General features: G+C 42.6%; 2 protein-coding genes across 2 annotated transcripts; both read right to left on the bottom strand.

Annotated features, from left to right (window-relative positions):
- Window positions 1-2520: 2520 nt before the first annotated feature.
- Window positions 2521-3807, bottom strand: LOC101082634 (olfactory receptor-like protein OLF4). Its single transcript, XM_011290174.2, has one exon. The coding sequence runs from the start codon at window positions 3487-3489 to the stop codon at window positions 2521-2523; it is 969 nt and encodes a 322-aa protein (XP_011288476.1). The 5' UTR covers window positions 3490-3807.
- A 7782-nt stretch (window positions 3808-11589) lies between these two features.
- Window positions 11590-13262, bottom strand: LOC101082381 (olfactory receptor 7A17-like). The gene has a single exon (XM_019824930.3). The coding sequence runs from the start codon at window positions 13127-13129 to the stop codon at window positions 12197-12199; it is 933 nt and encodes a 310-aa protein (XP_019680489.1). The 5' UTR covers window positions 13130-13262; the 3' UTR covers window positions 11590-12196.
- Window positions 13263-15005: the final 1743 nt, after the last annotated feature.

Raw genomic sequence — 15005 nt, 5'->3', positions numbered from 1 at the left:
CTCGGTGGCTCAGTGGGTTAAGAGACCTCTTCTTGCTTTCGGCTCAGCTCAGATCTCACCGTTCGTGAGATCCAGACCCTTGTTGGGCTCTGTGCTGACAGCATGGAGCCTGCTTGGGACTCTCTCTGTCCCTCCCCTGCTTTGTGCTCTCTCTCTCTCTCACCCTCCCTCCCCTGCTTGTGCTCTCTCTCTCTCAAAGAAATAAACATTAAAAAGAGAAAGGGATAACAGGGCTGCCCTCACCTGCTGTCAGCCCCCATGAAGACGAATTGCCCAAGTAATGATGCCAGAGGCACATGAAAGCGAAGTCTTCCATGGTTGACCTTGTAACTGTGCACCTTGTAGCCAATCACATGCGCTTCCTTTTGTGAAGTGTTGGCTTATCCCCTTGCTCATTTTTTCCCTTGGGCCTGCCATATGTAAGGTGTTTGACATTAGGAAGATATCAGCACTTTCGTCTTTGGGGGAGGCAAATGTGTTCTCACATGGTTTTTGCTGGGCCTCAGGGGAGGTGGTCGGGTGCAAAGCTGTCAGAAGCGAGGAGGTTACTGTTCGTCACAGTCCCTCGGGGACCCTCTGAGCTTCTTGGATCCTTGAATTTTAATAAATGAATTTTAAAAAGTTGGGGTACTAACCTCTTTGGTTGTGTAATAGTTTAGCAGAAACAAGTAGGAATTTCATTATTAGATCACGAGTTACAAACTGTCATTTTTCCCTCATAATGAAGTGTTTATTAATAAGAGATACATTTCGATTTTCTGCAGCATAGACTAGCTTAGCACACTAAAGGGGTTCTATGGTTTAATTTTGACAAAAGTACAATCTTTGATGTAGTACTTTCATGAGATGTATTTACTATTGTAGAAATGGGCTCAGAGGAATTCAATGTACTGCTCAAAGGCACAAACCAATCAGCATGTAGTCTTAATTGGAATGATGTCAGGATGTTTCCGGTTCTGAAACTCTGGGAAGTGGTTCCTACCAGAGTGGCTCTTGGGATTTTTGTCCATGTCTGAAGAGGTGCTTCTGAATATCATCAGCCGCAGGACACCACTCGACAAAAATAGTTACCCAGCTCCAAGGGTCAATGGCGAGAAGGTGAGGAAACCTGTTCCACACTAAGGTTTCTCCACTGTGCACACAATTCACCAGGGACTGTAGTTGAAATGCAAATTCTGATTCCTCAGGTCTCCAGGGACCCCGAGGACCCTGCTTCTCTAACAAGCTCCCTGGTGGGTTTGATGCTCCGGGTCCTGGATGTGGAGTCCAGACTGAGAGCAAAGCTGTGGTCCTTCGTTAGGAGAAATTTAAATTAGAATTAAAGTTGTTAAGATGGCAATACTACCCAAAGATCTACAGATTCAATGATAATTTGATAATAACAAAAATGGGGTATCCTTGGAAAACATTTTTAAAACCATCCTAAAATTAAATAAAAAATCTTCCAAGCATGAGCACAGGAGGTCATCCCATTTATTTATGTATTCTTTAATTTCTTTCAGGACCATTTGATTGTTTTTATTTATAAGTCTTTTGACGGCAATAAGTAACCAGTCATTCACCCCAGCGAATAAATCCCCTTAAACACAGCCACTGCTATTCCATACTTGATTGAGAGATGTACAGCTTGAGAAAAAATGTAGAGCATAGTAATACAAAGGAGAGTTTAAAATTTGCTTTATCATAGTCAAGGTCATCTTTGACTCCAAAGCCGTATTAAGTCATTCTACTTATTTGAATTTCTGTTTCCGTGTAGACTCCACTGGTAGACAAGTTTTTGATAATCAGTTTTGGCAGTGACTAATGTAAGCACTGGGGACATAGAGCCTGAGAAGAAGATGGGATCCTAATTCGGAGAAAAAAGCTGATGGTCTCATAAAACACACTTATCTGTTCATCAGGAAGAGCAGTTATTGTAGTGATATACAAAAGAATGACAGACACAAAGTGAAAAACTGTGGTATCAGATTTAGAATAGAATAGAATAGAATAAAACAGAATAGAAATGAACTACTGATCAAACTGAATTTTTTCCATCAGAGTGGTAACAAATGAATATTCTTTTAGGAAAACTAAGGACATATTAAATGGGGTAATTTTTGTCATTTGGGAATAAATTATTCTTAAGAAATCCAAGCAGTTCCATTAGATAAATGAAAATTCCTAAGTTTTCCATATCACAGGTTGGGAATCAATTTACAAATAAAGGTAAAAGATCTGTACACTGAATAGAAGGTTTACGAAGGAAATTGAAGAAGACAAAAAGAAATGGAAAAACATTCCATGCTCAGTGATTGGTAGAAATAAAGGAAGAAAATGAAGGAATAATGATTGCATATCAGAGAAAGGTAAAAAAAAAAAGTTTTTTAAATAAGTAAGTAAATTGTACTGAGTGGTTGAAAAAATAAAAATTCCAGGAAATAAATGAAAGAAGCACTCTCTATAACCACAATTTGCTTTAAACACACACACACACACACACACACACAACTTATTCATTTAAGACCATGAGGCCTGCAATCATGGGAAATTCTTCAACCCCAGGACAATTGGAACTTTTATAGCTACCATCCCAGAGAATCTCCTCAGAGCCTCCTTTATGTCTCTGTTCCTCAGGCTGTAGATGAAGGGGTTCAGCATGGGCGTGACCACCGTGTACATCACCGAGGCTGTGGCACTCGAGTGGGAGCCCTGGGTAGCAGCAGAGCTGAGGTACACTCCCAGGCCAGTACAATAAAATAGAGAGACAACGGAGAGGTGAGTTGCACAGGTGGAAAATGCTTTATACTTCCCCTGAGCTGATGAGATTCTCTGTATGCAGAAAGCTATCTTGGAGTAAGAGTAAAGGATCCCAATGAAGGGACCACCACCTAGCAGCATAGCTGCAAGATACATCACCAAGTTATTAAAAAAGGTGTCAGAACAAGCCAGTTGGGTCATCTGATTGAGTTCACAAAAAAAGTGGGGGATTTCTACCTCTGTACAGAAGGACAGCTGCAACACCATTAAGGTTTGTAACAAGGAATGCAGGACACTCATGATCCAGGACACCAGGACCAGCAGTGCACAGAGCCGAGGGCTCATGATGACTGTGTAGTGCAGGGGGTGACAGATGGCCACAAACCTGTCATAGGCCATCATGGTCAGGAGATACATGTCCAACACTGAAAAGATTAAGAAAAAGTCCATCTGTGTGATGCAGTCGTCATAGGTTATAACTTTACTCTGAGTCTGGATGTTCACCAGCATCTTCGGGATGATTGTGGAGGTGATGCAGATGTCTACAAAGGACAGGTTGGCCAGGAAGAAGTACATGGGGGTGTGGAGGTGGGAGTCAGAGCTGACGGCCAGGAGGATGAGCAGGTTCCCAAACACAGTGATCAGGTACATGGAGAGGAAAAGCCCAAATATGAGGGGCTGAAGTTCTGGTCCCTCTGAAAATCCCAGAAGCAGAAATTCTAATAGTCGTGTATCATTTCCTGGTTCCATGAGGTTGAACTGGCCCCCGGAAAGAGGAAAGAGATATCATCAATTTTCACCTGAAGGCATGACTCACATAGTTGAAAGGGTCCAATTTATATTGTGCAGTCAAGAAGTTAATTTCATTGTCTTGTGTATGGATTGTCCCCTTGAAAGGATTCCCTCTCATTACATCTCTGATTAGGCATTTTGGTCTCATTCTCCGCATTCCCCAACAGAGGTCGTGCATTTTACTCTTTTACTAAGAATATCTTTCCTGCATTGGAGGAGTATGTACTGAGTGTCAGATATGTTCCAGGCATTGTCTAGGCCATGAGTACGGGATACTGAAAACCAAAAGCCACTATAATCTAATGATGGAGAGTGATTAGACACAAATAAAAATAATCATAAGACATCAGAGGGTGTTAAGAACTTTGAGGAAACCAGGGTCAGTGTAAAGCAGAGTGTGGTGAACAGGTGACCTTAGAACAGAGACCTCAAGGAAAGGAAGGCAGGAGCCCAGAGCCTGTCTGGGGAAGTGTATGCTGGCCGAGGGAATGGCCTCTGCTAAGGCCCCGAGGATGATCCTACTTCGAGCTATTTGGGTCCAAAACAGGAAGCATGTTTGGGAATGGAGAATTACCAGGAGAGATATCAGAGTTGGTGTCAGGCAATTTCAAAGAAATAGGTGGCCTCGTTGCTGGTTCCCCTTCAAGAGAAAGGAGTCCCTCACCCACGCTATATATTTCTTGTATTTTAGAATCTACTTGCAAAGGCATCCTTTAAATTGACATAGACAGGGTGCCTGGGTGGCGCAGGTCGGTTAAGCGTCCGACTTCAGCTCAGGTCACGATCTCGCGGTCCGTGAGTTTGAGCCCCGCGTCAGGCTCTAGGCTGATGGCTCAGAGCCTGGAGCCTGTTTCCGATTCTGTGTCTCCCTGTGTCTCTGCCCCTCCTCCATTCATGCTCTGTCTCTCTCTGTCTCAAAAATAAATAAACGTTAAATTGACATAGAGCCCCTACTGAACACCATGTGTTGATTTCTGGCCTCTGTCTTACAAGAGTCATCTTGGAATATATTAGACCATATACCTCTGCTCTGTGTACGTATCCCATTCCACAAGGTGCACACACACACACACACACACACCCCAAATCATTGCTCTCTGGGCTGTGTTCTTTCCATGAGTTCTCAACCCTCACCCCAACAATTAAGCTCGGAGTGGCTCTAACTCAAGATACCCAGATCCATTATCATTCCCCTAAACAATCTAAAATGGTACCTGAATTTCAATGAATAAGCTTCCCAAGAATAAATACAATCACCAGTCTCACCTGGATGGGAGCTCTGAGGGAGAGGTGCCCATGCGGCAGTCTGAGTTTCCCCTGGATGGTTGGTTATTGGTGGCGGCTAAACTCTGTCCCCACCCAAGACAGCAGGAAGGAGGCTAGCGTGAGTCTCCCAGCCAAGCTTCAGACTCCAGAAGCAGCAACCAGGTCCCATCAGGTGGTACAAGCAGAGGGACTTCACACAGGAGATACTTACAGTTTCCTCTTCTGTTGAGAGGGCACGTTTCCCTCCCACTCCTCTGACCTACAGCACATGATTTCCTGGGGGACACTGGTGTGCACACAAGGGAGAGTTTTCCTGGAGATTGTGTTCCCAATAGACCAGGTTATAACCACGCATATCCAGGGTTGATTAATCCTTCCTTGTGCACACCGCTGCTCCCAGAGTACAGACCTCCCAGCACCTTACCCCAAGCCTGGTTTCAGCATTCCCCAAAGTCTAGGACCAGCAATCTGTCTGGATTACACTCCTTGGACCTCCAAAATACCACGTGCTGATTGAGTTGTGACCTCTGTGTTACAAAAGTCACCTTGGAATATATATTAGACCATGTACCTCTTGTGGTGGAGACACAGCCCTGCCATCTATAGAACATTCCTGTTTTCCTTTTAAACAAGGAGGGCAACTAAGTTCCTTGATATAAACCCCAAGCACTACATACCTCAGCTTCATGACACATTTGCCAAACATTTAGGAATTGCATACTATGTCACAAGTTAAGAGCTGCTCTTTAGCCCCTCTTTGTGAGGCTTTTGTTAGTTGTATGGCATATGTTTAGATACTTTTTTTTAAATATGAAATTTATTGCCAAATGGGTTTCCATACAACACCCAGGGCTCATCCCAACAGGTGCCCTCATCAATACCCATCACCCACCCTCCCTCCCTCCCACCCCCCATCAACCCTCAGTTTGTTCTCAGTTTTTTTAGAGTCTCTTATGATTTGGCTCCCTCCCTCTCTAAATTTTTTTTTCTTCTCCTCCCCCCTGGTCTTCTGTTAAGTTTCTCGGGATCCACATAAGAGTGAAAACATAAGGTATCTGTCTTTCTCTGTATGACTTGTTTCACTTAGCATCACACTCTCCACTTCCATCCACGTTGCTACAAAAGGCCAGATTTCATTCTTTCTCATTGCCACGTAGTATTCCATCGTGTGTATGAACCACAATTTCTTTATCCATTCGTCAGTTGATGGACATTTAGGTTCTTTCCAACATTTGGCTATTGTTGAGAGTGCTGCTATAAACATTGGGGTACAAGTGCCTCTATGCATCAGCACTCCCGGATCCCTTGGGTAAATTCCTAGCAGTGTTATTCCTGGGTCATAGGGTAGATCTATTTTTATAGATACTTTTTGCTTGGAAAAGCTTGGAATAGAAAAGTAAACAGATTCTTCCCTGTAGTCTCTGGAAGGAACCAAGCCTTGCAAACATCTTCGTATTAGCCCAATGAGAGCTACTTCAGCTTCTGATTCACAGAATTATAAGAACATAATGTGTTTATTTTTATATTAATTTAATTTAATTTAATATATTTTTGAAATAGAGAGAAAAGGCACAAGTGAGCAAAGGGCAAAGAGAGAATCCCATGAGGGGCAGAGAGAGAGAGAGAGAGGTGGGAGAGAGAAGTGGGGCTCACCTGACATGGGGCTCAAGATCATGAGCCCTGAGATCACGGCTGAGCAAAATCAGATGCTTAATTGAACCATCCATGCATCCAGCATAAATGTTTTAGAACACTAATGTAGTCATTTTATATTAGCATTAGGACTTTAATACAATTTTCCCAATTAAGTTTTGTTAAGACCCTGAGATTAAGCTTCTTCATTCATCCATTTAACTTCCCCTGGGTAAAGGCATTTTGTGTTGTAATCCCATCTTCAAGTAAAAGAAGAAATGTAGAATCAATTTGGAGTTATTAATCCTCTTGAACTGGTAAAGAATTTCTCAATGCATAAATTCAAACGTACTTCAGATTTTGATGTCTTTGAGACATTACAACAGGAAAAGTAAGTCATCATTTGAATGTGTGTCTCTCATTTACTTTATATCTTTTTGTCTACATGTACGCATTCTTTTAAATGCATGTTAATTCAAACATTTATTCTGCAACTTTCCCTCAAGTTTCCTTTCAACATAAAATAAGAGATTAGAAATGAGTTTGTGTTTAAAATGAATAAATATGCGTCTCCTGGGTGGCTCAGTCTGTTAAACACCTGACTTGATTTTGGCTCACAACATAATCTCAACCATTGGAGCCACCCAGGCAACCCAGTATCTATTCTTCTTTTTAATAAGGTGGAAAATTGACTTCTTCTGATAATAAACCTTGGGCACTAACCACATTGGCGTCAAGACACTTTTGCCATCACCTACTTTATCACAAGTTAAAAGCTGCCATTTGGTTCACTGTTACAAAATGCTTGTTAAGTAGAACAAGATGTATTTAGATCCTTTTGTGTACTACAATGTGAGCTTAACATCTCATAGGGAGTTTTGATTCGATCTTTATAAACATCTTATCCCCAAGGAAGTACATTTATGAACTCCATTCTACATTGTATAAATGGTGCTTGGTGATGTCTAGTCATCTGTCCAAATTTAATATCTGAGTATGTGGTGTCCCTTGAGATTGATTCTGTCAGGATGCTTCCGGTTCTCAAACTTGGGGTCGTGGTTCTCAGCCAGAAATGAATTTTCCCCTGGGACGTCAGTCAAAGTCTGAAGGGAAGCTGCCAAATACCTACAATCCCCAGGAAAGCACCCCCAAAATACTGTTATCCTGCCACAAATGTCCACCATAAACGGTGAGAAATCCAGCTAGACCAGCATGTCTCCAACTTCACTGTGCCCGTGAATCCACACGGATCCCACTACAAATGCAAAACCTTATCTCACGTCCTGGGTGGCCCAGAGATTCTGCATTTCTCCAGGCTCCTGAGTGATGTTGAAGTGCAGATCCGGGTCTGTGGACCACTGTTTGATTAGCAAGAAGATGATCCTGTGTTAGAGATAGGTGTAGGTAGTGTTAAGGGTTCTGCACCAAATATTGTCCTTGCGTGCCTGTAATTGTGAAAGGATCGTGTATTCACTCCTTCTTCAGGCTGTGTCAATTCTGTGCTTATTGATTTTATAAGTGACCAAAATAATACACTTATGAAAAAGGCTTTGTAGTGGGCAAAATAAGGCCCCCCCAAATATGTTCACATCCTAATCCCTAGTATCTACAACATGTTTTTTTTAGCATGTATTTTTATAGCATGTATTTTTATAGCAAAGAAGGATTAAGGTAACAGATTGATCAGAGCAGCTGATCAGCTGCCATTGAGAGGAAAAGAGCTGTGATTGTCCAGGTGGGACAAAGGCAATCACGACAGTCCTTCAAATGTTGAGGAGGGAGACAAAAGAGTTGGTGCTAGAGAGACTTTGAAAACCTACCCTGCTGGCTCTGAAGGTGGAGGAAGAGCCATGAACCAAGAACTGCAGGTGACCAGTGACAGAGACTGGAAATGGAAAGGAAACAGATTCTCCCCTGAGCCTCCAGTAGGAACTCAACCCTGAAGACATCTTGCTGCTAACCTGATGAGACTCCTTCCAAGCTTCTGACTCCAGAATTGTAAGAGTGTGTATTTGTTCATTTTAAGCAGCTAAAATGGGGACATTTTACAGCAGCAGTAAGAATCTCATAGGGACAGAGTCAATAAAATGATTTGAGGGAACTGAGTTTAAGACTCTCAATTCATTTATCAGCCTCCCTTGGGTAAGGGCAATTGACACGTAAAGAAACCACATTAATAGAAATAAAATGAAATAGATTTTGAAACATTTTGCCCCTTTACCTGATACAGTGATTTCTGTGGGGCATCAATGTGAGTGTGGTCTGACCATGAATCCTTTGAGACAGTGACACAAGAAAGGAACTCATGATCAGAATTATGGTAACATGTGATAAATTAAAATTTTGTGTCTATTACCACTTCCTTTTACATATGTTCTTTATTTAGTTTCCCTTTATTTTTTGTTGCTACAACCATTCATTCTTTTCAGTGCTTTCCTGTCCAACTGTCTCTCAAGTCTCCTTGCAACATAAAAGATGAAATCATAAATCATCTGTGTGTGTACATGTATGGGGAGTGTGATTATTTGAAAGAAAAATGTATACACACACACACACACACACACAAGACACAACCATTACACTTGAATGTTTTCTTTGAGTAAAAATGCATTTAATTTTTTTCCTTACAAGATTCATAGGAATTAACGTTTAGCGTCCGCACTGCCTACAGAAATAAGGAAAGAGAGGCTCGGGGAGCTTGAATTTTTAACAATTACCTGAGAAAGCAATTAAAGCTTATGTAGACCCTTAAATTATACACAGATGGAAACTTGCACTATGTGCTTTTCATTATCTTTTTTTGTAAAATTTTTAAACATTTAATTATTTTTGAGGAGAGAGAGAGAGACAGAGTATGAGCAGGGGAGGGTTGACAGAGAGGGAAACACACGATCCGAAGTAGGCTCCAGGCTCTAGCTGTCAGCACAGAGCCCGGTGGGGGGCTCGAACCCATGCACCTGAGCTGGAGTCAGACGCTTAAGAGACTGGGCCACGCAGGCACCCCATGTGCTCTACATTCTTGTGTAGCTCCTTTAACGTACCAAATTGTACCCTTTCAATACGCGGTGTATTGTGTATAATTATACTTCAATGATTTAATTGGGGACATATCTATGGAGCAGGGCTCAGAGGAGGATTTGGAGCACAGTTAGCTGACTCTCCATTACAGGTGTGGAGATAGCTCTTGTAACGGAAGGAAAGCAAGTTTATGTACGGATGTAGGCGCAGTGAGATGCAACTCAAAGAATACACATAAGCGTGCGTAATTTGTAAATAGAAGACTATCCTACAAATCGAAATGTAGAAATAAGACCAAGAATCCGGCTGAAACAGAACAGCATGACAGCCACAGACACAACGTCATGGATGGGCCCTAGAAATACCAGGTAGGGATTCAGTCCTGACCACAGACCCGTGAGGAGCCCAGCAGAGGTCAGAAAAGTTTCCCGATACAATGCCGTTTGATTGTAAAGGTATTATTGACGAAGAGAACAAAAAGCATGAGAAATGTTGCTCGAAGTCAGATTCCCAACAACTGTAGCTCACTGATAAATCCCCAAGAAATGCAGGGAATGACATTCTCCAGGAACTCACGGCTACTCTGATGCTGATGTTTTGTTGGAGACTAAAAGCACCATTATTCTCGACAGGAGCCAGACCTCCAAGGTCACTTTCAGCATACGGAAATTCCTTCGACGTTTATGTTATCTCTACCCTTCCCTCCCTCCACGAACTTAAAAGTATATAATCACTCACTTTCCACAATCCCAGTGCAGCGCTCTCTGGCCATGAGTCCTGCCGCCTTGCTATGAGAGCACATTTTTTTGCACGGTGAAACAACTCAAGGATTCTTTTGTGACCTTTGTCCTCGGCGATCCCACATCATTTTAACATCCCACGTGACAAGGAAAGAATGTTATACAGCAAGAGCTGACTGACACAATCATCCGAGCAACCGACCTGAACTAATTTGAACACGTTCTACCTTTTACTAGTGTCATATGATTTGACAATTGAGGAGGGCACTCATGACCATTCAGTGATTCAAGTGTATTTCCCATGACTTGATGAACAAGTGACCACGTGAGGGCTCCCTTCTGGGTAACAGGGAGAGTTTGAAGGACATGCACGTTTGTGCAGAAGAACTGGGGACCCTGAGCCACACCCCAGCAGGACATCCAGCTCTCGGGTGAAGCATCCTCTGGTCATGCAGGCGGAAGAGATTTCAGGGCAGGAAAGAGGTACGAAATGGATGATACTGGTAGTGTTCATTCACCATCTCTCGGCATTTGTGACTAATATTAGGAAAAGGAAGTTATTTTGTGTAACAACGGAAAGAGTCATATTAGCAGCTAGCACGAGAAGTTTTCTAGCAGAAATGGGAAGATAATTCACTGATAAAAGCTAGAAGGCACTCAGCAATCCTGCACCTCAATGAATAAACCCCCTCAGTTGTGAACACCACCATCTTCCGTGCTTTAATAAAGAGGTGCGTAGCGTGTACTGGGACATTAAAAAAAAGAGAGAAATGTTTTTTGTGTAGCAAAATGAGTGTTTCGAAATTTTGCCTCCTCATACTTATGGTCATGCCGATACTAAGAACATCAGGTTGATCTATTTATTCAAATTTGTCTTTCTAAGTACACTCCACTGGGAGATGAATATTTGCTAATCAGGTTTGCCAGTGGCTATGGGAGGCTTTCTGGACCCCGAACTAAATAACAGAATAAAACCAGGAGACCGGTTATAGAGCACAATAGCATGTTTAGCATAAGTGAAATTGAGCTTTAGATTTCTGGGGCATCGAATTCAAAGACAACCATGCGAAATAAACATATTGTTTATTATTTAAATGAACATATGGCTCAGCTACCCTCAGCCATAAAGTATCTCTTTAGACCCAGGTCCTTCAGCAGCACTCTCTGTCTCCCTCTCCATCTCTCTCTCCCCCTCTGAGACATCCAGAAATGGCCCTTGGGCATCCCTGTGCCCTCCAGCTTATGTGAATAATACATTTCCGTTTTTAGAGTTCTCTGATAGGTGTTGCTGGTGTGTGTCTTGTGATCACAATAAGAACCCAGGGACCTGTGCAGTCACAGCATAGGCCTGGTCAAGGAAAGGTCTGTGGGAATGTCCAAAAATACCCCGGGTGCAGGTGAGTGCTCGGGCTTTCCTGACAAAGCATTGGTGTCAATAGCCCGAGGTTTAAATGGAACAATGTTAGATTCCACATCATCAGGAAGAGTATTAAATGAAGTGAAGGAAAAAGACTGGTAGACTCAAGGTGGAAACTGTGGTTTTGTATTCTCCTTGGCAATACAATTATGGAAATGGCTTCCTGATCAAGTGTAGCTTTCTTTCATAAGAAGAGTATGATTCATGATAATGATCTCAGGAAATCGAGGGGAAATTTACCCGGCATGGTATAAGTCACTTGAAATGAAATTAATTTTAAGAAATCCAACTACTCCCATGTGAGATATAGGAATTTCCAGGCATTCATGATCCAAGGTTGAGGAAAACATTGGTGACATATGAAAATAGACAAAGGGGAAACGGTCTGTATATCAGAAACAGCAGAAGCTTAATAAAGTGATTTACTTAAATGTATAGAGAAGTTGACATAAAAAAAGATGGAAATTCCAGCACATAAATAGAAGGAGCGGATTTCACTTCCACAGTCTAATCAAAGAATAACTAATCCCTGACTTTGAAGCTTTGAGCCCTGCAATCATGGGCACGTCTTCAGCCCTAATATGATTGGCCCTCACGTCAATGAAATCCCAATGATTCTTTTAAGAACCACCTTTAGGTCTTTGTTCCTCAGGCTGTAGATGAAGGGGTTCAGCATGGGCGTGACCACCGTGTACATCACCGAGGCTGTGGCACTTGAGTGGGAGCTCTGGGTGGCAGCAGAGCTGAGGTACACACCTAGGCTCGTACAAAAAAATAAAGATACAACTAAAAGATGAGATACACAGGTGGAAAACGCTTTATACTTTCCCTGAGCTGATGAGATTCCAATTATGGTGGAAACTATCTTAGAATAAGAGTAAAGGATCCCAGCAAGGGGACCTCCAGCCAGCAGCATAGCTGCAAGGTACATCACCAAGTTATTAAGAAAGGTGTCAGAACAGGCAAGTTGGATCAACTGATTGAGTTCACAGAAAAAGTGGGGGATTTCTACCTCTGTACAGAAGGACAGCTGCAACACCATTGAAGTTTGTAACAAGGAATGCAGGATACTTGTGATCCAGGACACCAGGACCAGCAGCCCACAGAGCCGGGGGTTCATGATGACCTTATAGTGCAGGGGGTGACAGATGGCCACAAACCGGTCATAGGCCATCACAGCCAGGAGATAGATGTCCAACCCTGAAAAGATTATGAAGAAGTTCATTTGTGTGATGCAGTCCTCATGGGTTATGATGTTGCTCTGGGTCTGGATGTTCACCAGCATCTTCGGGACTGTGGTGGAGGTGAAGCAGATGTCTACAAAGGACAGGTTGGCCAGGAAGAAGTACATGGGGGTGTGGAGGCGGGAGTCAGAGCTGACGGCCAGGATGATGAGCAGGTTGCCAAACACAGTGATCAGGTACATGGAGAGGAAAAGTCCAAATATGAGGGGCTGCAGTTCTGGTCTCACTGAAAATCCCAGGAGAAGAAATTTTGATATCCGTGTAATATTTCCTGGTTCCATGAGGTTGCACTGACCCCCAGAAAGAGGCAAAGGACATCATTAATTTTCACATCAACAGTTTACCCACATAGTTGAAATGCTACCATTTATATTGTGCAGTCAAGAAGTTCATTTCAGTATCTTGTCCCTTTTGTCCCCAAAGGATTGTCTTTTTGAAGAGATTCCCTCCTGTTTCACCTCAGATTAGGTGTTTTGGTCTCATGCTCCACACTCCCCAGCAGAGGTCATGCATTTTACTGTTTTACTAAGACTATCTTTCCTGCATTGGAGGAATATGTGCTGATTGTCAAACATATTCCAGGCATTGTGTAGGCAATGAGTATGGGATACTGAAAAACCAAACGCAAGTATCATCCAATGACGGAGAATGAATAGAAACAAATAAAAATACTAATAAGACATTAGAGGGTGTCAACGTGCTATGAAGAGAACAAAAGTAGATATAAAGGAGAACGTGGATACGAGTGTCGTTGTGTAATTGGTATTTGGTCAAGACCCGTGACAGGTGACATTTGAACAGAGACTTCAGGGAAAGGAGGGCAGGATCTGCAAGCATTTCTGGGGAAGTGTGTGCTGGCTGAGGGAATGGCCTCTGCTAAGACCCTGAGGATCATACTACTTGGAGCTATTGGGGTCCAAAATAGGAAGCGTTGTGTGAAGAGGAGTAAACAGGAGAGAAATCAGAGATGGTGTCAGGCAACTTCAAAGAAATGGGTGGCCTCATTGCTGGTTCCCCTTAGAGGGAAAGGAGTCACTCACCCACACTACATACTGCTTATATTTTTGAATCTATCTGCAAAGCCTCCTGTAAATTGACAAGGAGCCCTCCTGAGTACCCTGTGCTGATTGAGTGCTGGCTTCTGTATTATTAGAGTCAACTTAGAATATATTAGCTAAGGCACCCCTGCTCTGGAAACGGATCTCCCTCCACAAGACAAGACACACACACACACACACACACACACCAAATCATCACTCCTTGAGCTGTGTTCTTCAATGAGTTCTCACCTCCAGCCCCAATAATTAAGCTCAGAGTGGCTATAAACCAATGTGGCCAGATCCATTATCATTCCTCACAAATGATGTAAAAATGGTACCTGAATTCCAATGATGGAGCTTCTTATGGACAAATACAATTGACAGGTCAGACTGGCATGCTTATTTTCTGTCCTGCATTTAAAGAAAAACAAACTGTCTGCTCAAAATCAGAGAAACACACACACACACACACACACACACACACACAGAACACACACACACACACACACACAGAGAGAGAGAGGCAAGAGAGTGAAATGAAATTGAAGTGGCACAAAAGATTTCATGGTTCATATGGTCACTGAAACCTGAGGGGCCGTGAAGAAGAAAGAGCATCCCTAGGTCTGACAACATTCCAAGTCTTGTTACCTCCTTGATGCCCAGCAAAAATAATAAGGAGCAAAATTAAATGTGGTCAGAAGACGAAATTAGTGGGTTGTTCAGCATGTGGATTGCCTTACAGACTGAATGCTCCAAGAGAAAAGTGTGCTAAGGGAATAAATCAACCCTTTGGCACAGGAAATATGCAAAGCACAGCAAAAGTTGGGCAGGTTATAATGATGCAGTAGGAGACTTGGTTTTTTTTTCTGTGTCTGGTTCATATTTCTTTGACCCATTGGATGTCCTGTGATCTTGGAGAAGGTGGATAAGTCCCTTTCACTTTTCAGATGTGGCATCTTTTGTTTTTCCTGGCCTTTGCATTGTGACCTCTTTCTTGGCAAGGGTAGTGGGCACACTCTGGTCCTGTTTCCGGTTTGCACAACACCCAAAGGTTTGTTCAGACCTTGCTCTACAGAATTCTGCACACACCGTGACAGTCAGTCTAGGCTCTGAATCA

The sequence above is a fragment of the Felis catus genome, chromosome A2 (genome assembly GCF_018350175.1).
Source record: "Felis catus isolate Fca126 chromosome A2, F.catus_Fca126_mat1.0, whole genome shotgun sequence".
Lineage (NCBI taxonomy): Eukaryota > Metazoa > Chordata > Mammalia > Carnivora > Felidae > Felis > Felis catus.
This window is presented reverse-complemented; position numbering and strand designations above follow the sequence as displayed.

What these genes read in the sequence shown, in the direction of transcription:
- LOC101082634 (XM_011290174.2), bottom strand. Translation starts at nt 3,489, where the DNA reads ATGGAACCAGGAAATGATACACGACTATTAGAATTTCTGCTTCTGGGA.
- LOC101082381 (XM_019824930.3), bottom strand. Translation starts at nt 13,129, where the DNA reads ATGGAACCAGGAAATATTACACGGATATCAAAATTTCTTCTCCTGGGA.